The 23,431-nt window shown below is 39.2% G+C and overlaps 1 protein-coding gene and 1 long non-coding RNA gene across 2 annotated transcripts; both read left to right on the forward strand.

Annotated features, from left to right (window-relative positions):
• The first annotated feature begins 227 nt into the window (after positions 1-227).
• LOC120724294 lies at positions 228-17,158 on the forward strand. The gene is made up of 4 exons (XR_005693879.1): positions 228-238; positions 4,855-4,865; positions 12,501-12,505; positions 16,513-17,158. It is a non-coding gene; the product is annotated as an uncharacterized LOC120724294 (long non-coding RNA).
• On the forward strand, positions 13,366-16,108 carry LOC120724292. The gene is made up of 2 exons (XM_040016407.1): positions 13,366-15,056; positions 15,282-16,108. Exons 1-2 carry the CDS (start codon positions 13,659-13,661, stop codon positions 15,798-15,800), a joined length of 1,917 nt encoding a protein of 638 aa, XP_039872341.1. The 5' UTR covers positions 13,366-13,658; the 3' UTR covers positions 15,801-16,108.
• Positions 17,159-23,431: the final 6,273 nt, after the last annotated feature.

Genomic DNA, 23,431 nt, shown 5'->3' on the forward strand with positions numbered 1-23,431 from the left:
CTGATGATTAAGTGCCGGCCATTCTGGCTACCGAGGGAATTTACAGCAGTGATTATTACGGCTGTTTACATTCCCCCACAAGCCGACACTGACCGAGCACTCAGGGAACTGTACAGCGCGATCAGCAGCGAGGAAACCGCACACCCAGAGGCAGCGTTTATCACAGCCGGAGACTTTAATAAGGGAAACCTGAAGAAAGTCTCACCCAAACTCCACCAACACATCCATTTTAACACTCGTGGAGATCGGCTACTCGACCACTGCTACACCTCTTTCTGGGATGCGTACAAAGCCCTCCCCCACGCCCCATTCGGCCAATCAGATCACCGCTCCATCCTGCTCCTGCCTGCCTACAGGCAGAAGCTGAAACAGGAAGCTCCAACCCGGAGGGCGGTGCACTGTTGGACGGACCAATCGGAGTCTGCGCTGCGGGACTGTTTTGATCACGCGGACTGGGAAATGTTTCACGTGGCTGCTAGGGACATTGATGAATACACAGACTCAGTCTGCGGATTTATCAGGAAATGCGTGGAAGATGTCGTCCCATCCAGAACAGTTAAATCCTTCCCAAATCAAAAACCCTGGATTAACGGAGATGTTCGCGCGGCACTGGCGGCACGGAGCACCGCCTTTGCCTCCGCGAACACATCGGACTACAAACACGCACATTACCAACTCCGGAAGACGATCAAAGCAGCCAAACGTGAGTACAGCGACAGGGTGGAGCAACAGTTTGACAACCCTCGGAGTATGTGGCAGGGACTAAACACGATCACAGACTTTAGAGGGAAAACCAGCACACCGCAGACCACGGCCTCTCTGTGTGAGGATCTAAACGTATTCTACGCTAGATTCGACGCAGTGAACACCATGAGACCGGACAGTGTGCGCACCGCGGATGACGTCAGTGCGCACACTGTGTCTGAGGAGGATGTGCGGAGGTGCTTCAGGAAGGTGAACGCACGCAAAGCTACTGGTCCGGACGGGATTCCCGGCCGCGTCCTCAAGTCATGCGCGGCTCAGCTGGCTGGAGTGTTCACGCACATCTTCAACCTTTCCCTCTCTCTGTCTGTAGTCCCAGCCTGCTTCAAAATGGCCACCATCGTCCCTGTACCCAAATCCTCCACCATCTCCTCATTGAACGACTGGCGACCTGTAGCCCTGACCCCCATCGTAAGCAAATGCTTCGAGAAGCTGGTCAGGGACTTCATCTGCTCTGCACTACCCGACTCACTGGACCCTCTACAGTTCGCATACCGCCACAACAGGTCCACTGATGATGCCATAGCCCTGACACTACATACTGCCCTGTCACACCTGGAGAAGAGAGACACGTATGTGAGAATGCTGTTTGTAGATTACAGCTCAGCATTCAATACCATCGTTCCCTCGAAGCTGGACAGGAAACTGCAGGATCTAGGACTGAGCAGCTCCCTCTGCAGCTGGATCCTTAGCTTCCTGTCTGACAGACGCCAAGTGGTCAGACTGGGCAGCATCACCTCATCCCCCGTCACACTGAACACTGGTGCTCCACAGGGGTGTGTACTGAGCCCTCTCCTGTACTCACTCTACACCTACGACTGCACGGCCACTAACAACTCCAACATCATTGTGAAGTTTGCGGACGACACTACAGTGGTAGGTCTTATCACCAACAGTGATGAGACAGCTTACAGGGAGGAGGTCAGCGCCCTGACCCACTGGTGTCAAGACAACCATCTCACCCTCAACGTCGCAAAGACAAAGGAGTTGATAGTGGACTTCCGGAGGTGCAGAGAAGTACACACCCCCATCACCATCAACGGCGCTGCTGTGGAGAGAGTGAGCAGCTTCCGGTTCCTTGGTGTACATCTGGCTGAGGATCTTACATGGTCAGTACACACAAACAAAACAGTGAAGAAGGCGCAGCAGCGCCTCTTCTTTCTCAGGAGACTGAAAAGATTCCGCATGAGCCCCCGCATCCTCAGGACCTTCTATCACTGTGCCATTGAGAGCATCCTCACTGGATGCATCACCACCTGGTATGGCAACAGCACCGCCTACAACTGCAAAGCTCTCCAGCGAGTAGTGCGGTGCTCTGAACGGATAATTGGAGGTGAGCTTCCCTCCCTCCAAGACATCTACAGGAAGCGGTGCCTGAGGAAAGCGGGGAGGATCATCAAGGACTCCAGTCACCCCAGCCATAAACTGTTCAGACTACTTCCATCAGGAAGGAGGTTCTGCAGCATCCGGTCCCATACCAGCAGACTGAGAGACAGCTTTTTCCATCAGGCCATCAGACTGCTGAACACTTCATAGACACCTCAGCTTCACTACTGGAACTTTAACATTATGCACTCCACACTGTACAGTAATGCCACTGTTTTGCACATGTCTCACTCTGTATATTTTATTTTATATATTTTATTTATTGTTTACTCTATTTAATTTGTAAAATATGTGTACACACACACACACACACACACACACACACACACACACACACACGTAGAAAAATATTTAGTATACACATCCAGAAATGCATATACTATTATATATTGTACATATATTTATTAGTTTCAGATGTAGCCATTCTTGTATTTTGCTTGTTTACATTATTGTATTTTGCACAACTCTGTTGCTTGTGAAGCTCGCACACAAGAATTTCACTCACATGTGCTGTACCAATGTACCTGCACATGTGATGTGACAATAAAAGTGATTTGATTTGATTTTGATTTGATTTGAATAACAGCAAAATGAATGGACACAAATCCCTGCTAATTGCCACGTTTATTGCTCCTGAATATTGCCATCTATAAAAATGCTTACAGAGAAGTCTATTTTCAGCATATGTGTTTGGTCCCTGGAATTCAATAACAAATAATATTGTCCAGCAAAAAAGTAGGCATTGAAGTAACCATGGAATATAAATGCCAGGTGCTTGGACCCAGAAGAAAAGTAGTTAATAGATGCAAGGCTGGTATGTTTGTGCTTAGAATTATTTTAAAAAGACTGCAGCAGAGCAAAAACAAAATGCTAAACAAAATCCTCAATCTTGCACCTAGTGGTAAAAAAGAGAATACGCTGTGAATTAATGAAGCATACAACAAAGACGGATAGCAGAGTTAAGAGTTCTTCAAAGGATTTTTAAATAAAAACATAATTAACTACGGCAATAATCGAAAGAGCAAAAAAAATCTGAAAATGTTTAATCTGCAGCTCAGCTGAACTTAAATACTTAATTTCCCGGATATTGACCAAAAAAAAAAAAAAAAAAGACAACACACATTAAAAAACAACACATCCGATTTGGATGAAAGAAACATCAGTGAAAAATCTTCACTGACAAGCATTCTGTTATTTCTTGAGAACAAAGAGATGTAACATTGATCTGCTACTAACCATTTAACACCAAAACAATCAAAGATTATTCAGGCGTTCCATTAATTGTTTTTGAGCAGTTGTTACATTAAAGGTGCGAGAGGAGTGTGTTCATTGTCTGTTTTGTGATGCTGAAAAATTTAAATGTTGCTAATCAGACTCCAGGTAATGCTAGCATGCACACAATGTCTTCATTTCCCACACCCTAAAAAATTATTCAGGGGCTTAGTAAATATCATTATAATTCTAAGTTAGATGACCTTGATTAAATCTTTGAAAATCACAAAAGTGTTATCTTGAGTTGAAAATACTGAAAAGAATGCTTAAATTTCCAACACCAGTTTTTGAGTTGAACTGAGCTCTTTTGTTCAAGTTTATTTAAAAGAAAAAATTCTGTATTTGAAACACAGGGTGCATTATTTAAATCTACTCAATATATCTCATAGAAAGTACTCAAAATAACTGAGACACTGGTATTCATACTTATCATTGTCTTTAACTTTAATTATTAATGGTTCAAAATCAATATAATTTTGTCCCCCAATACTAACTTAAAACTTTGAGTAAGACTAATGACCTTTGGCATGTACCGCGCGCGAGGAGCATGGCCTCATGGGAGATTTTCTGCACGTTGAACGAGACAGACACACATCCACTGCAGACTTGGTAACGTTTTCAGGTAAGTGACCAATTCTTACATTAGCTGTCTTTATCCACACCGTTCTTTTATAACATGTTCTGAAGAAAGCGTTTGTCATGGTGGCTCAATTTTCGCAGCGTGTTTGTGCACGTTAATTTAAGTTTTCAACCAGTCTTCCAGTCAAGGCGACGGGAAACCGCGCCCTTTTATCCTTTTACGTTCCGAGTCGCTATCTGCGTTCCGGGTAATTTGACTGGAATGTCCCGGTACCAGCGACCTGACCGTTTAATCGGGGGCATTTTAGGAACCACGTGAAAGCAGGTGTGCTCAGACATTTCTAGAAAATGGCCCTGTTGAGTCGGGTGCGGGAGCTGCGGTAGTCACGCGGCCTGACTCACTCCGTCAGGTTGTTCAGGAGGAGATGAACAGACGTCATCAATGGCTTTGGTAACTAAGAAGACCTGCCCGCGGAACAGTTCATAGCAGCAACCATGCTGCTTAGCTTTCTTGTTCTATGTGGGGTCTTTCAGAGCATATAAGACGCTGCTTTCATCTTTGTCCCGAACAGGGCCAGTTTTTGAGAGAACGCTGAGAGGACCGCCCGGGTCAGCAGATTACCTCATCCAGGGCCGGTCCAAAGTACTATGGGGCCTTAAGTAAATTTAGACTCGGGGCCCTACTTCCTTTCAGATCCCAGAAAATAATGAAAAAAAAAAAGCTTTGGTCCTTTGGGTCAAGCCAAAAGTACCATCATTTCCAGTATAGTTACTCCCAATTAACATAAATAAATGTTTATTTCAATCCAAGCTAAAATTTCTTATAAGAGATTGATGTTATGGCAGATTACTCAGTGACATGTTTTGTAATGATAAAGTTTTGATTTGTATTTTTTCAGCACCATCTTCACCACCAGGAGAAAAAAATCTGCATCAACTACAAAGTAAAGCAGGTAATTTTACTCAGAGGACTTGGTGTGTTAAATTTTGGAATGATATGATATTGTTTTATACAAGCTGAGTAGTGGATGGTGATACCACCTAAATATTTATACTGGTTTTGTGGTGGGTTATTTTAGTCATACAAATGCCAAATCTAAATTTTGAGAATTTTTCAGTTCGGTAAATATATTGATGAGTTCATGGTCTGTCAACTAGTGTCACCATACTATCTTTTTATTTATACAGCGTGGTGATGTGATTCAGATTATTTCAATGTGGTTAATAAGTATTGTACTTTGTTCCATGTTGACTTATTTGTAAGTTGTATCCTCCACCTGAATTGGTAGTGAGTATTGGTTATTCAATCAGTTAGTCATACAAAAACTGTGTAAATATGGTTATACACCATTCTGTCATCTTCATACTGTGAGACATATTTTCTCACAATTTTTTAGGTCACAGGTGATGAGATGGCAGTGTAAACTCTGCAAACATGAGGAGTCATCAAAAGTGTCACTACTCAAACATTATCGAGTGAAACATGGTACATTTGGTCATGGCTATTCCATACCCTGTCTTCATTTGAATTGTCCTTGCTCTTTTAAGACATGGGGTGCCTTACGCTCACACTTGTCTAGGTCTCACAGTTCGCATGAAACGGAAGAGTGTGAGGTCCTTCCAACTATTAGATGTAAAATCTGTGACTCTTTTTACCCAAACACAAAAGACTATTTTCAACATATAAATTCCCATTTGAAAAGCCATGAAACCATAGAGTGTGTTTTTGATGGTTGTGAGTTTAAGACAAACATTTGTGGGACTTATGCGACTCACAGAAGTCAAAAGCACAGATTTTGTTCATGGAAGCACTTTAAAACTAACTTGATTTCAAAGCAAACTGTCAGTACATCTAATGAAATCTTCTTACCAGCACTGGAATTAGAAGATCACGAGGACTTGGATGTCACCATTGAACTTGGTTGTGAAAGGGAAACAACAAATGAAATTTTGAAAAATATTGGTGTGCTCTTGTTAAAACTGGAAAGCATCTATAATGTTTCTGGTAAATGTGTGGATGACTTGGTGGAACAGCTCAGTTATATCTGCACATTATCACTTCAGTATATTCCAAAGTCAATAAGTGATATTCTTATTAAGAATAACTGTAATATTGATCAGTCTTTTGTCAGTGAATTGGCTGAAAAAATATGTCACTGTAGTCCTTTATGTGCAGCCCTTAGTCCTGATGGTCCCTTTGCTTCAAGATATAAGAGACAGAAACAACTCCACTTATATGGATTTATGTCTGGATGAGTAAATTAATCTTTTGCATGTTAGAAAATAAGGTCCAGGTTGCAAAAAATGGTAGTTCCACTTAAAGATTTTTTTTTTTTTTTTGATTGAATCAGAATTTTGGCCTTCAGATTTTTGTCCTTGGTTTTTTGTCCTCTCCCATCCAGGTCAGTGCAGAGTTTCATAGGATCACGACCCTGAACCTTGAACCAAAGTTCATGTCATCGTTGGACTTGTATTCATCCAAACTCCTGTCCTTGTTTCAAGCCAAGAAAGGTTCTGCTGGACAACGCCACAGGGCACAGTTAAACCTTCTGCTTCAGGTAAGAAAGATTGCATTTTCTAACCACAAAAACGTTCCAACACAGCATTGAAGAGGCCCTTCCACTAAAAACGGCTTTTCTTAGGTTTCTGTTCAATATTTTAGCTCCACAGGTGTTCTTACCTTGATGGTGGGTGTGAAAACAGGTCAACAACAGAAAAAAAAATAGTTATGTTTAAGCTAGAAATGGTAAGTCATGTTTTAAATGTGCAAATTTTGCCTCAGTTGAGACTTCCTGTTTTACAGAGTGGAAATTCCATCGAGAAAAAACGAGAAGTCATCATCAGATGTCTCATTGACCATCTGGGAGAGGATCCAAGTGCCTTAATCAAAACCTTTGAGGTTGGTGCAATAAATCTGTTTTAGGAATATTAGTAGTTTATTTTAGCTTGTGAGATCATAGAAAAGTTTTAAGATACTGTTCTAAAGAAAAAAAAAAAAAACACTTCAAAGCATACAAAAGAATAGCATTTGCTCAAAGATTTTGGAGCACAGTGTCCACATATTATGAGTACCGGTGATGTCATACAAATGAAACTTTTTGTTTCAATGTTTGGAAATATGTGAGCTTAAAACAGTTGTTTCTCTTTTTAAAGGACTGTGCTGATGCTGTCTTTGTTGAAGAGGCTGTGGCTGAGGAGGTGATGAAGATTTACCTGCTGCAGAATCAAGACAGGTCAGGCGAACCTACTGATGTGGGTATTGTTATTGAAGGCGTTACTGTTCTGGGCAAACTTGGGAATCTGAGCAAAGCCTGTTGCTATCTTTTGGGACTGTGCTATGCTCTGGATCTGAAATACCCCAAGAATTTCAAATGCACATTTGAAGCATTTCAAAAAGTGTTCATGGAGCTGGATCCAGGAAACCTTTCTGTCAAGGTTCAAAGACTGAAAAATGACCTCTGTTCATTGTAGACATAATTTCACAGGGCTGTGCTTAAAGTGTTAGACTTGTTAAGTGACATGTAATGCTCATCAAAAGGTTCAGTTGCGGCATTACATTGTGTTGACATTCCTGTTCATAAATAATGTTTGTACCATAAACTGTGTTTTTGTATTAACTTTCCAGATTCACATTAAGGTGTAAATGGGAGAGTATCTTCTGTATGTTTTTTTTTTTTTTTTTTTTTTTTTTTTGCGCAATCCTTTTTGCAACCTTTTTATATAAATTATGGATGTTTTTTGGTCACTCTTTAGTTATAATCTTCCCAATTTTTTGGAATCAAAAAAAGATGTTCAAAAACTATGTCACAGTGCAAATGTGTTTTTTTTTTTTTTTGTTGTTGTTGTTTTGTTTTTTCAGGATTTATATTTTTTTGGGATCTTAATTTTATTTTTGTCATTTGACCTTTTCTGAAAAGGTAAAGCACTGCGTTCACTTGAGCCACTTTTATTCTTTGTATGGCAGGTACATTTTTCTTGTTGTTAGCATCAATATGCCAGTTTTACAGAGTTTTATCAAGCATGCCAATTTGGATGCAATTTTATTATATGAGGCTGTTGTGACTGAAATTTTATCCAAGTTTTATCCACTGAATGTAGAACAGATTTCAGCTCACTGTGTTCAGAGAAGGAATTTGCTAAATGTGTGATTCACAAAAAAGCTGTTTAAAATAAATCATTGTGAACAATGTTGAACTGACGTGGTTCTTTTTTCGTATGTATGTATGTATGTATGTATAAAATAAACACTTAATTGTAATTAACGTTTTTGCTTAAGTTAACTTAAAAATATTAAGTAAATTGAACCATTATTTAAAAACAAATAATTGTAATGGTGTAGGTTAAATGTGCCAAGCATTTCAGCATTTCCTAATTAATATTTTATGTAGTTTGAACTTCTGGTTACTGTTGTTTTAACTTACATTTTCAATTGTATTTACTCAATTTTGTATGTTACTGTAACATCTTTAATTGTTCATAACAACTTATTCCATTTTAGTTGGATTTACTCAATTAATAAGGTGTATTTAAGAGATGTGATTGTTTTTGCATTTACTCATTATTTTTGAGTGTAAAAGTGTTGCACCAAAATATTTAAGTAATTATCAGTTTTAGTTCTTAGAGTGCATTTTCCTGGCAAGATATAAAGAAATGAGGTCTGCACAGTAATGTAACTGGGCTCTGTAATGTTTTGTGAAGCATCTTAAAAAACTCTATCTGGAGTGATAGTCAGGTAGGGCTGATCTTTTCAGTCAGAGGTTTCTGCTCCTCATCACAGCAGATACATTATTACTAGCATACCATAGTATAACACCCAAATGTAGCCAGTCTTAATTGTCAACCCTTAATCAAACTGGCTAATGACTTGTCAGTTTGTCATTAATCATTATAACCATTGTGGTAATCTTACCACATTTGTTTCACCTCCCAGCTATACACCAAAGCTCAGATTCTGAAAAGAGACTGACAGTTTTAGATCATATTCTTAGACAGCAACAGAGATTAAGATTGAAAATGTCAGTTTCTTTTAGTTTCTGTGAGATTTATCTAACACCACACATCAAACAGGGTTATTATTTTTAATTAAAACTCACTTGAATTTACAGCATTATGCAAGTTTCTCTTCAGTGCAAACACAACCTCTTTCATTCTCTCCCTCTCTCTCGTTTTGTCAGTTGACTGACCCTGTAGAGGAGTTGGATGTATTTATTATGGAGCTGGCTGGTCTTTGATCTGTTGATCTAAAAGGCTTCTGTCTGCAAACAACTCAGACACACTGTCTGCCTTGTGTTTCAAAGTCCTTTGTGCAAGTCACACAGTGTGCATACACTAAACATAAATACGTTTCTAATATTTACCAGCAACTGGGCCGTACGCTCAGGATGAATTTTTTGTTTTGTGGGAAGCTTTTAACAGTTAGCTTTGCCTTTGATTTTGTAGTAAACATGTGTAAAAGTCCAAATATTCTTTGGTCAGTATGCTGTGAATTGGCCAAATGTGGAGACAGTTGCTGTAGAGATATCTACCTTCATTTGAACATAAAAAGATATATATGTATATAATCAATAAAGAAATACAGTTTGAAACACAATGTCACTTTGAGCACCACAGGAACATCTGCCACATAGTTCAATAATATTGGAGAGAAGTCACACATCTATATATTTGGGGAATTTAGTACAACAGATCAAAGAAGAATGTTGCACTTGATAGTAATTTCAAATTTAAAAACCGTAACGTTTATCATGAACAACACTAACTTCCATGGAGACACTCTTGTTTAAACATGTCTCCTTACTCCCATTAAAAAAGGGAACATAGATATAAACACTGACATAGCAAAGTACAGCCAATGAGGATGTGCCTTATTGCCATTCTCTTTAATGCACAGCAGGAGGCGACACCAGTGGTTGCTCACGTAACTTTTTAAATAGAAGTCTATGGAAAAAAAAAAACGCTCCCTTCCCTGATGACCTCAGTAAACATTTGTCAGATGATTTAATGGCAATTACGTAATTTGTCTGACACATGATAACTTGTAGTAGTGCTCAGACTCACGTATTAGATGCCTGCTACCAGGTCAGCTCTCTTTGCTGTGAAGACTCACTTGAGAACACGATCCTCAAAAACCCAACAAAATAAGAAGCTATGATAAAACTACAGCTTATTGTGGAAGTCATATATACAGCTCTATGAATTTCCAACAACGAGGTGCCTCCCGAGCAGTGGCTTCTGCATGCAGACGACAGTGTTTTCTCTGTCTTCTCTGTCATATTACAACGTGTTAAGGGGAAAAATAAAGCCAAGATACTGTTTACATTTTATGGGAAAAATATTTCAAATCTTAATGTAATCACTTTACAAAAATGAATTATTTTTTACGACAACAGTTTTGAAAAGAGGCAGCAGGGTTGAAAACTGTATAGTTTGCAGCTGGAGGATGTTTCTTTGCTTTCTTTTTGTCGGACTCCTGCAGCCCAGCCTGAAGCAGGTAATGAGTTCAACTGCGGTAACAATGATTGAACAACAAATGACTAGTTTTCCTGATGACACACCTGCTAAGCTTCATTTAGCCGATAAACAGTCTGCTTCAAGAATATTTCGATATTTCATCGCTTTATGTTTTGGCCATCATGTGTAATCAAGTGTGTAATATAAGAAAAAGGCACATATACCTGTATGAACACCAATGCTATTATATAACTATTCGGCTGCAAGAAAAATTCAGCCATTCACAGACAAATTCACGCTCCGGGGAATGTATGGTCCACTTTTTCTTTAAAGGTCTCATTTTAAAAAGGAAGAAAGAGGAAAAAATATTTAGGATTTCTTCCATGAAAAATTAAATAAAATATTCAAAACTCAAGTGTAAGTGGGACAAACAGAGATGTTCCACTTAATTTGCTGTCGTACCTTAGTACAACTGTGCAAGCCTTTAGGAGTTTTTAAATAAGATGATTTAATTTTAAAACCTAATTGATCATAGCCAATATTCACAGCCTCAGACAATGTTTCAAAACCAGTATCACTTTGTTACTAAATAGGTAAAGAAAGAAGGGAAACATTAAAACTGTCTGACTACAAACAATGACAATGATTGTTTGATTTCTATTTTATTTCCTTTCCTTTATGTCGTCATTTCAAAGAGTGTCTGGATCATGCTGACCTGATTTGCATCACAGGAGTTGTTAAAGTGAGTACAAAACTGCAAACATCTGCCTGTGCCAGTGTTTTACTACATGGCTTAGAAGAAGCATGTCTGTGTGTCTTTATGTCCCAGACCTACTGGGAGGAATAGACCCTCTGTCTACATGCTGGCATCTGGCATTAACAAGCATCCTGGGTTCTCGCGCTGTGTTCAGACAGAGCAGAGACACATCAAATACGCATGCGAGTGCACCCAAGATGCTCTGCGGATTCTCCCAAGATTACCACTGGAGGTAGTTACCGACTCATTAAAAACAAAGTGCACTGAAATGGAATCAAATGTGTCACTCAAGGGGGAGTCATCTACTTTTTCTGGTACAATTTTCCTTTTATGCTTTATTATTATTATATTTACTACTAAATATAGTAACATTTTATTTTTTTAAATGTCTTGTAATCTGTATTTTAGTTCTGACATCTTTAGTGCTTGAAAAGCATCTGGACCTAAAAACTGCTGAGGCACTGTAGAGATTTACAAATGGCTGCTGTCCCAGGTGTTAGTTTAATGTCCAGGCAACCAGGTGAAAAAGAGGATTTACAACCTTTAGCAGAGTTACAAGTTAGTTCCTCCTCTTGCTTTGTGTTAACTAAGAGTAGTCCCAACCAGGACTTCACTTTGGAGTGGCAATGTGCTAATTTCCCATCAGCCTCTGCTTTTCTGCGATACATGCTTGTAAGATCTGGGCTGTCAATATGCTGAGGTCATTTGCGTCTCATTTCCTCTCTCCTCCCACCTTCCTATCCTTCTATAAATAGAAACCCCCAAATTGTATCATCTACAGAAACAAGCCTCTATTCTGCCTGTCCTCCTGTGATTTAACACCTACCAATGTTTGACAGCTGACCTGAAGGGGCCATTTTTCCCCCTGCAGTCGGTATATTCTGAGCATGGGTCCGTTTGCACTGTCAGATGCCAAACTTTAACCCAGTACATCCCTCTGATCATGTATATTCCACACACACACACATATATATATATATATATTGCATACATAAACGTTTCAAACACCAGCTGTTGGATAATGAACTTGTATCGGAGACGGAAACTGTCTCTATTCCTGAGAACAGAGAACGCATCTTGTAGTTAAACAAGCACTTAGGACGCAGTCTCCGATTTGTTGTTGCAGTCGTACCTGTTTCAGAGGTATTCCCAGGCTCCCACCTACTGCTAAGATGCACCACCTAAAGGAATAACAGCACAGGTCTAATGAAGGCAGAAACACCTCCCAAAGAGCTGAAAAAAGATAATCTGCCACCGCCACAGGCTTAACATTCAAACTCTCTGACAAGTAAAGAGCGCGTGGGAGGCAGGAAGTCAGATGTTTTTCTTTTCTTTTTTCTTCTTCTTCTCTGTACCGGCAGTCTTTCAGTCTTTAGACCTTTTTCAGGATGTTTTAGATGCTGTTCCTTCATGCTTCAAAAGAAAATGTAATTGTCCCTAATGGGAGATGTGGTTCGAGGCAAGGCGTATATCACAATAGAGTCAAAATATACACTGAGAAACAGTCAAGAAACATAAAAGAAACATCCCTCTAATTGAACTCTGGAGCTTTTAGCCTCGTTCTTTTTTTAGCTTTTCATTCTGATACAGCCACAACAGAATCATGAGGCCGGCAACAGCCCAACCTTTCTTCTTCTTCTTTTATTTGGCTCCTTCGAATTGAAGGATATTTTACCATCTCTACTTTGGTTAAAGTTTTTTTTCAACTGAATGACTAAAGCTTTACAAAGAATGCAAGCATGGACCCACAAAATGTAATAGATGGAGCATGACGTTATCCCTAAGGGACATTTTAGTTTCTAAGTAGTTTGTTAGCTTACTTAGCTTTAAACTAAGTAGTTCGTTCGATCTTGGTGTTGCTAGAATGGCTTTGAATGGTTTTTGGACTCTGACCTGTGCCTGTCCCCTTGCTGCATGCTGCTCGAGCAGCAACCAGACAGGTTTTAGATGTTGGGCTTGCATCACTTCTTCTAGATTAGAATTTCATTGACAGGAAGTACAAATGTGTACCTTCTACTGCATAGGGGCATACATGTACCTCCTGTGTTGGCTATCCAACAAATAAGGCAGTTTCCTCACGTTTTTGTCTAAATGTTCCCTCTTTACCTTTGGGTACTTGTTATTACTGTGGCATGATTTGGGGATTGCACCACCGATCGTATACTCACCAGCAGTGATGCCGGTAACGCGTTGCTTAGTAACGCGTTACTCCGAATATGACCACTTTTTCAGTAACGACTAATCTAACGCGTTACTATTTCCATAACAGTAGTCAGATTAAAGTTACTTGTCCAAACCACTGTGCGTTACTATTTTTTTAAGCAAAAAGATTTGGTTTCTTCTTTTCGTCTCAGCGGATGACAAACGCATACGTGTCGTGAAACGTCACATAAGCGACAGGTCACGTTTCCCGCTCACAAGCAGCCAGCGACGTAAAAAAGTGTAAACAACAATGGAGGGAGAGAGATGTTCGTTCTTTAGCTGGAAATATGGTCACTATTTTGAGTTTCTGTCAACTAAAGATTTAAATATTAAGGTTCGTTGTACACTCTGTGTTGGCGAAAAAGTGTTATCTACCTTCAAAAACACTACGTCAAACTTAAAGAAACATTTGGAGTCGCAGCACAGCACAGTCAAACTCACAGAGAGAGTCCCACCAAGTGGTCCGAAGCAGAGAGCCGTGACTTCCGCAGAAGGTCCTACACCCCCCAAACAACAAAAGTTGGACTTTGGTGCAAAACCAGTAAGTGATGAAGAATTGAAGAAGTTGGTCGCGCAGTATATTGTAGAAGAAATGCTACCTATAAACACTGTTGACTCGCCCTCGTTTCGTGCCATAATAAAAAAGATCCCTACTTCTGTTAATGCCGAGCTGCCTCACCGAACGACTTTTACTTCTTACTTGGAGAAGGAGTTTACAGAAATGGAGAGAAATTTGAAGGCCACACTGAATGAGATTGACTTTGTTTCAACTACCGCGGATATTTGGACTGCTAACAACAGAAGCTATATGGGAGTAACGCTCCACTGGATCAGTAGAACCACATTAGAGCGTCACAAGGTTGCATTAGCATGTAGGCGAATTCGTGGTAGACACACGTATGATGTCATTGGTACAGAAATCGAAAACATCCACTCCTCTTATGGATTACTCAACAAAGTAGTTGCAACAGTTACTGATAATGGATCCAACTTTGTTAAGGCGTTTCAAGTTTATCATCCTGTCACGGAGTCCGATGATGAGACGGAGGAGGAAGAGTCCAGCCCCAAAGACGATGATGTCACTTTTTCTGATCTGTCAGAAATCCTCTCGGCTGAGAATGAAAGTGATGGTCAGCTGTCTCTTCCCCCGCACCGCAGGTGTGCTTCGCACACCATCAACATAATTTGCACACGTGATGTGGAGAAACATTTAACAACCAATGCAGAGAGCAGGGCTGTGTATAGGAGCAGCACAGCAAAATGCACAGCTCTTTGGACCAAATCGAGTAGATCTACACTTGCATCAGAAACAGTGGAAGAAATCAGCAAAAGAAAGCTCCTAATACCAACATCCACAAGGTGGAATTCCTTTTTTGATGCTGTAAAGAGAATTGCAGAAATCCCCATGGGTGAGCTGAATACTCTGTGCACAAAGCTAGGACTGAAGTGCTTCAAAGATCAAGAATACCAGTTCCTGCATGAGTACTGCATGGCCATGAAACCTCTGACTGCAGCACTGGACATTTTACAAGGCGACTGTCCATATGGAACTTTACTACCAACACTTGAAGTTCTGATGCAGAAGACCCAGGCTGTGAAAGATGACCTCTCCAGGATGACTGCAGGCCTTCCAGATGCCATTGTACAGGTACGCTCTATCTTGAAATTAGTCAGATTTTTTGCTTCATACAATTCACAAACATGGAACAGAATATTAATTATCATTGAAAAATAAGATTAAAACAATTAAAATGTTTACAAGTAACCTAAAACAAAATAAATCCATAATACTGATCTCATATTAGGCATGGTTTGCAAATAATTCAATAACATAATAAATTGTAGGCATAAAAATATCAATTATGTTTTTTAGGCTATTCAGACTCGTTTCGCCGGTGTGCTGGATGACAAAGATGCCCTTCTTGCAGCTGCCAGTTGTCCAAAATTCAAACTCCGATGGCTGAGAGATGCAGGAAGGAGGGAGCGAGTAAAACAGCTTCTGACAGCAGAGTGTTGCACCACTGCTCCTCTGGCAAAAAACCCTGCCAGTGTGCCCAGTGCTACTACATCTAGCAGCCAAGGTGAGATGGACTTTTTCACTTTTGAGGCAGAGCCAGAGGAGGAGACCTATTCTGCAGAAAAAGAAGTCATGGACTACCTGATGTCAGGCTACGACCTTCAGATTCTGCATAAATTTTCAAGCATAAAGACAATTTTTTTAAAGTATAACACTCCAACCCCATCAAGTGCTCCTGTGGAGCGACTTTTTAGTCTGGGAGGTTTGGTGCTCACGCCTAAAAGAAATCGACTTTCTGACAAAAGGTTTGAGAAGCTTCTGTTAATGAGGTACAACCACTGGTTTACTCGCTCCACTCTACTGTTTCCCCCATAACATGCGATGACAACATATACTGAAAAAACAGAGAATGGGGAATCCAATTTAAATAATTCAATTACTTGTAAATAGTTAAGTTTATCAAAGTCACTTAATAAACTTATTAAAGTTTTCAAGTTGATTAACTTAAAACAATTACCTGCAAGGAAGTAAGGCAATTTAAGTTGGACCTGCAGTCTCTTTTTTTTTTTCATAAGATTAGTCCAAAGTTACAAAAGCGGACAATAGTGCTTACATGTGGATGGTATAAAAAGTATCTTAAGGGAAGTCAAGAAAGACTCTTTGTTTGTTTGTTTGTTTGTTTGTTTTTTTTATAAAAAAGTATTTATGTTAAGTGAAGTAACAAGACTGTCTTTATTTTCATACAAACAAGTATTTCTGTCAGGAAAAAAGTTTTAAGTTCAACTTCAAATGTCAGGAGATATATTGTTGACATTACTGTTAAAATACACTTCCAATAAAGTGAGTATTGGCAAAATCGGTTGATGTTTTTATGTTGAGGCAGTGGGGAGTGTTATTGGCAGCTTCTGAAAGTAACTAATAAAGTAACTAGTAATCTAACTTAGTTACTTTAAAAATAAAGTAATCAGTAAAGTAACGAAGTTACTTTTGGAAGGAGTAATCAGTAGTCCGTAATATATTACTTTTTCAAAGTAACTGTGGCAACACTGCTCACCAGCAACTTTATTAATTAGCACTAATCCAGTAGTGTTCTGAAGGCAGGACTGTGATGCAGTTTTCTACCTCGCCACTAGAGGGCGCGGCCGTTTTGTGAGTAATGTTTGACTGGGATGGAAAATGGTGTTCATGAAGGCAGTGTGAATCACAAGTTATGCTCGGGAGCAGTTTATGTGGGTTCAATGAGAGTGAGCGTCCATAAGACTGGTGAGTTACAGGATATTTCTTGTGTAAGAAGGATAGCCTGTATGTTTTCTTGCTCTGGACATCCTCTGTTTGTACATTTTCTATAAGCCAAGTTATCGCTAAGCTAAGCTAAGCGGGCTAAGCTAAGCTAAGTTCGCCTAGGCCAAACTGAGTTCAGTTTGAGTTGGTGATTTGTTATGTGTATTTGCCTTCTTTAGTTGGCATCATAAGTGAGTGGGGCACAAGAGTTAAGTGATGGGAAGATGTTTATTTTCTTTGTTGCCAAATATGGTTCAGACTATAAGTAAAAGCCGCCAGCTTAGTATTAGGGCCTATAAGACAAGTATGTGGCTGTAATATGTTATATGGTGATTATTGTTGTCTATAATTTGATTGTAATTTGTGTTCTGTTTTCCATTCTGTTTGTAGAACCACACACACACACATACCCACACCCACGCTAAATCTGCCATTAAAGAGCTGAACGATCATCCCCTGTCCTCGTTATTTTCTGGAGGGTCATAGTGGCACTTGACCTGTGCACACCCTGCGATCACCACCGTAGAACTGAACCTCATATCAGAAATCATCATAACAAGTAGTAACAAGGTGTACCTAACAACACGTTCAGTGAGTGTACTTTTTTGACTCTTATAGTTCTACATAGTTAAATTATACATATTTACACTTTCAGAAATGGACTTTTATTATATTCCTATCTGTGAGAGTGTGTAATGTCCCTCACTGGGAAGTTGCCAGACATCACACACTGCTGCTAAGACAGCAGTTGTGTGTCCTCTGCTGCTGTGGAGTTGGGGATATATGTTGGGGCTTGTTTGGCTTGCAGGGGTATTGTATGGACATTCCTGAGCAGCTGTGCAGTGTGGTGGGTTTGTTGTCCTGCTAGGGAAGATCACTGTTGTGTTGTTAAAGTGACGCCCCATGCCCAGTTTCTAAGAAAACCTCCGTGGGTTCAGTGGTTCAGGATTTTAAGAAATAATTAAGATTCATATTGGTTGATTTCCCAGGCCTTGTTCTTAGTTTGCTTATACATTTGTAGAGTAATCAGCCTTTTGGATGTAGAAGATGAGTTTTTGGACAAGAAAGGTGCAAAGGAGAAGACAGACAGCTTGCATTATGTTTTCCTACTTTTATCTCCGTAATATTAACCGTCTTCGTCCCTCACTCACTCCACACAGTACCGCCATACTTGTCGATGCTCTTGTCACATCTCTTCTGGATTACTGTAATTCTCTTCTCTATGGTCTACCTCATAAATCCCTCCATAAATTGCAGTTAGTTCAAAATACAGCTGCTTGTATTATTTCCGGAACTAGATCCAGTGAACATAGCATGTGAAGAGCGTGTGAATGTGTGCGTGAATGGGTGGATGACTGGATGTAGTGTAAAGCGCTTTGGGGTCCTTAGGGACTAGTAAAGCGCTATATAAATACAGGCCATTTACCATTTACCATATAACACCTGTTCTTAAACAGCTCCATTGGCTCACAATTCACCTCCTTGTCAATTTCAAGATCCTGCTTCTCACTTTCAAAGTGCTTCATAACTTTGCTCCTCCATATCTATCCTATCGTCTCCATACATACTCACCCCCTTGTACACTCCGCTCTACTTCAGCTTCCCTTCTGTCTGTTCCACCTGCTCGCCTGACTACCATGGGACTCAGAGCCTTTAGTTGTTCTGCCCCGAGACTTTGGATGCACTTCCACTTGTTCTCTGGACCACAGACTGTCTCACCACTTTTAAATCACATCTCAAAACTCATCTAATTAGAATTGCATACAGCTGATCTTAGTCCATTTTTACCTGCTCAGTTTTTATACTTGCCTTTATACTTTTATGACTGTTTATGTCTACATTTTATTTTACCATGTTTATTATATATAATTTTTTTAACGTTTTTTTTTTATTGTTCACGTGTTATTGTAAGGTGACCTTGAGGGTCTGAAAGGCGCCTATAAATAAAATGTATTATTATTATTATTATTATTATTGTTTTAAAGCAGAACACAGAGTACAGCTTGCCCCATATGCAGTAAATTTACACACACACACACACACACACACACACACACACACACACACACACACACACACACACACACACAGAGCATGCACTACAAAGCAAATTCACACTACAGAGGAAAACCAGCACGACAACAGGAGTCATCACTGGAGTCCTGCAGCAACCTAAACCCAATTATCTCCATTTCTTCTAATATGTAAAATATATTTCAAAGTCAATATTTTACGGTAAAACAAACACACAAAAAAAGAATTTTTTTCTGAATATAAAACAAAAAACCCTTTCAAAATAATTCTGCTTTTTTAATTATTTGGATATAATTTATGATCCCACAGGCACAAGGCAAAGTGTGGTATGTATGATTAATTGATCATGGAGCTTTATTCTGTTCACAGCCAGTTGTAGATGGAGTCCATGTGCATGTAGAGATTGTGCCCTGAGCATCAAGTGGCTGCCAGCTGGCAAAGACTCATGTACAGCCTGGACAGCACCCAGCATGAGGGAAGGAAGTGCTGGGTGGGCGGACAGATGCAGGGCAGGCCAGAGACTTCTGTGTTCATCCCAGCGTAAATCACACAGCAAACATGGCTGTCACATTCATGTCCATGACTTCACTGTGACTTATTGTGTGGCTACTGTAGATACTGGGTTACATCTAATTAGGAAAAAAGTGACAGCAAAGTCACATCAGCTCCAAAACTTTTCTTTTACTATCGTTTTGTAAGAATGCCCCCGTGTGGTTCATGCTAATGAAGATAACACAGGTCCTGCATATCCTAATTTAAATAATTTAAATCCTAAATCATGTACTTCAGTGCAGTTGCCATATTGCAGTCACATCTTTTAATGCATGTTTATGGAGGGAGATCAGTCCACTCTCACTGACTGTTTAACAATTTGTCAAGAGGAATTCTATTTGTGGGAGATTTTTTTATTTACCCTGAAAGTAAATCTAAAGCTATAAAATATATTAAATAAGCATTATCTGAATAACAAAACTCGTACCTTGTCTTTAGTGACAGAGCAGAGTCATGTGAGATAAATAAAATTGCTGCACAATTAATGACAGACAACACAGTGAATGAAAATATGACTTTGAATATGAAATTAATATAAATTACCTTATTTCGTTCCAGTGTCTGATCTTCTGAACAAGATCACTGTGAGGTTTCAAACCACATTTTTGGCTGTTTCAGAAATAGATCTTTATTTATTTATTTTTTTAAATCTGATTAATTTAAGTTACCAAAAAAACAAAAACAAAGCTATAAAATAGTAAGGAGTGTTTGGCTCACTGCATATTCACAGGGCCACAGAGGCTGTGATGGCTCAGTCTCTCACAAAATGAGCATCCTGTATTTCCCAGCTAATTAGAGCTCAAACCGTTTGACCAGTTTATTGCTGTGTCTAAAATCCTTACTAATGTACACATCCTCCAGTGGATTTACAAGACAAAAAATAAATGAGAGTAGCTGACATGTTAGTCTCTGTATTAAAAGGTCTGTTGGTCATTTTAGAGCAGCCGAGTTGTAAATTAGATTCAATAGAAATTGTGCAAGTGAAAACTGCAGATGTAACTGGAATTGCACACAACATTTTGCCTCCTCTGCTTTAAAGAAAACAAGGAATTGTGAAACTAGATGGCTTTAAAAATATGTATAAGTGAGCCTCTTTATGTCAGAAGGGTTGACCTTATACACCAAGCAACATAGTATCAGTCATTCATCAGTTTTTGCTTTATAAAATCCATCCAGACCATTTGGCACAATTACATGCTTATTATAACTAAGATCTGAAAATGGAATAGATTTAACGACACGGCAGTGAGTGAAAAGGTACAGAGGCTTAGTTCATGCAGCAGCATGCAGTAAGTACAACAGCTGCAGTGGGAGACCTGTCAGACCTGTCAATACAATTAACAGCTTTAAATTCATTAAAGAGTAATGAAATAATCTGGACGCACAGCCCTTCAGTGACACATTATGACAAAGAAACCAGACCCCACTACCAGTGGAGCTTTATACACATCTGTTACATGTTGTAGACTTCATAGCTAAATCAGGTGGAGCAACACAAACTTTAGAAGATATATATATATGTGTGTGTGTGTGTGTGTGTGTGTGTGTGTGTGTGTGTGATATGTTTAAACAGTGACCTTGTTTGGAAATGTAATTTGTTTCAGTTCGCCCTTTCTGACAGGACTGTTGAGTTGCACTTCACATGCAGAATCACACACGCTCTCTTCCACTGACTCACCCACACACCAAATCAGTTCTTCGCAGCAGCTGCTGCGTTAGCATCTTATTTTCCTGAGGTATTGATTTCTTGCTTGGCATTGCGCCCTCCTCTTCCCTCGTCATTATGCCCACTCTGCCCAGAACATAGCAGAGAACAGCCAACACTACCGTTGGACTGGAGGTTGTATCTCTTGCAGATAAACAGGAACAGATCAATGTGTAGTAAACTGATGAAAATTTGTTATTTGGCAAAAAATAAGAAACAAAAAAAAAAAATCATTCACCCTCACTTTGTCTCTTTCAGGGTTTTCTGTACCAGTAATGGTCAGTTTAAGAGACCTTGAGGAAGTAATGTATTGGAAGTCAAATCAAAACATTTTACCCTATTTCAAAGCCTGGAACAGCCCAGAATTAGTCAGCATACAGAGGCCTTCACTGTGAAAACTGGCTCGCCTGGAGACAAGAAACATGGCAGAATATTTCATTTCAATGGTGGTGTTGGACATGAGGCATATCCCCAGAGGTCTGATTTAGAGCTTTGACCTCCAAAAACACAAACATTTTGACAGTGTGCTGTATGAAATACTTGTTAACACCACACTTTCAAACAGTGAAGTCAATCAGGAAGCACCTTCTTCACTCACTATTAATTTGTTTAGTGTCATTATGCCAGAGGTCTACATTACCAGTTTTTAACAGCATATATGTAGTACAGTACATACTTAGTCAATAGCTCTACTTTTGCTAAAAGAACAAGTAGCTTCTGTCAGCAAGTTCCCACAAATAAAAACATTTCACTTCATTTCAACATATTTCCCATCAGTGTGGCTACTGAGAACATGTTGGCAGCTCAATGACATTTATTGTAAAGATAAAGGCATTACAAAACAGGCACATGGATTGTATATCAAGACAAAATATTTAAGCTTCTTGCAACTTTCCAAAAAGAACTTTTTTATAAATGCAAAACTTTAACAGTCTGGCTAACTGGAATGGCTATTTTTACCAGTGTGTAAAGGAACTCCATGTGTCTTCCTTTGTTGAAACAATATTTCATATTTTAGTTTGTAGAAGTTTTATTAAGCACAGCTTTATTTTGGTTGTATACGTCACCTAAGAACAACAGAAAAGGTCTTATAAATAAACATAGCAATTATATAATTATTAAGTAAATTATTACTTAATATCTTTCTCTATACTGTAGACAGGATGTCTGTTAAGAGAAGATTTGTCACGGTTTTCCATGATCCCAACCCACATACTCAACTCTGCTGCTCAACCCAAACATGCCTCCATTTAAGGGGAATAAACAGGCTTTCCAATGGCAGAAGATTTAATGTGAAAGAAGTATTGTGACAATAAAATAATAAACAACCAAACACAAATTTCCTTACTTTTGTTTGTGCTAACTTTAAATCTTACCTGTCTACAGTCCAGGGCCGGGCAGAAATTAGGTAATAAATTAGGTATAATCTCATCTGTATTAATAACTTGAAAATGTGACTAATTTATTGTCAACACCAATGAGGATGAATGAACCAAATAGTTTTTGGACCCCTTAGTCTTTGATGCTCATGGGCAGTTACTCACACTGACTTGTTCTAAGGCAAATAAAGTAATAAAGCTTTGTGCTTTCCACTCTAACAATGTCCCTATAATTTTCAAACAGAAAATCCCCGTTGATGTTAAGAGGATTATTTGTCTTAAGAAGCTGTACTTGTTTTGTTATCTGTAGTTTTTGATTGATTGTGTTTATTTGTTACAAAATTTACAAGTATTCATTCATGCATAACAACATTAATCTTCTTAGGACGCATGAAAAAATAATCTTAAAATATGAACTGTCACCAAAACAGACCTGTTTCAAAGATACACAGTTTTTATGGTGCATCAAAGATCAGGTCAAAGCTTGTAAATGATTCTAATTTTGCAATAAATAAAAAGTACATAAGTGTTCTATAGACTGGATATTATGCGGCTTGTGTGAAAAGTGTGAAAGTGTCATAAACATTCTTTCTAATGGCCACTCAGTGGTAAATCCTCTGCAACTGCAATAAAGTGAAGCCCATGAGGAGATGACCCTGCTGATCACTTGATTTATGACCTTGGTAAGTATTTTCCTTGTGATGGTCTAGCTAACATGATCATTTTGTAAATTATGCTCTCATTTAGACGGTATTCGACCATAAAACCTTGGACTTTGACCTGGTTTTCAGAAACTGTATTAAATATAAGCAGGCAGTGTTTTCTTAGCCACGTCCACCCTTCACTTATTTCAACAAACCATGCAGCCAGAATAGAAGGCTTCAGAGTGGGAGCATACAAACCAATGAGTGACATCAAGGTGGCTATAAGTCAGTCTTATATTTACAAATTTATGGAGATGAGGAGTAATTTTTATCTGCAGCACCACCTGTCACAGGTTTGAATCCATCGTCTGGCCGGAGCCTTTCTGTGTGGAGTCCTGCTCATGTCTCTGT

This window comes from Simochromis diagramma, unplaced genomic scaffold (genome assembly GCF_900408965.1).
Source record: "Simochromis diagramma unplaced genomic scaffold, fSimDia1.1 OVJJ01000685.1, whole genome shotgun sequence".
Taxonomy (NCBI): domain Eukaryota; kingdom Metazoa; phylum Chordata; class Actinopteri; order Cichliformes; family Cichlidae; genus Simochromis; species Simochromis diagramma.

Bases quoted from the DNA above. Each gene is read 5' to 3' on its own strand.
- LOC120724292 (XM_040016407.1), top strand. From the start codon at position 13,659: ATGGAGGGAGAGAGATGTTCGTTCTTTAGCTGGAAATATGGTCACTAT. The intron at 15,057-15,281 runs GTACGCTCTATC...TATGTTTTTTAG, and splicing joins TTCCAGATGCCATTGTACAG to GCTATTCAGACTCGTTTCGC.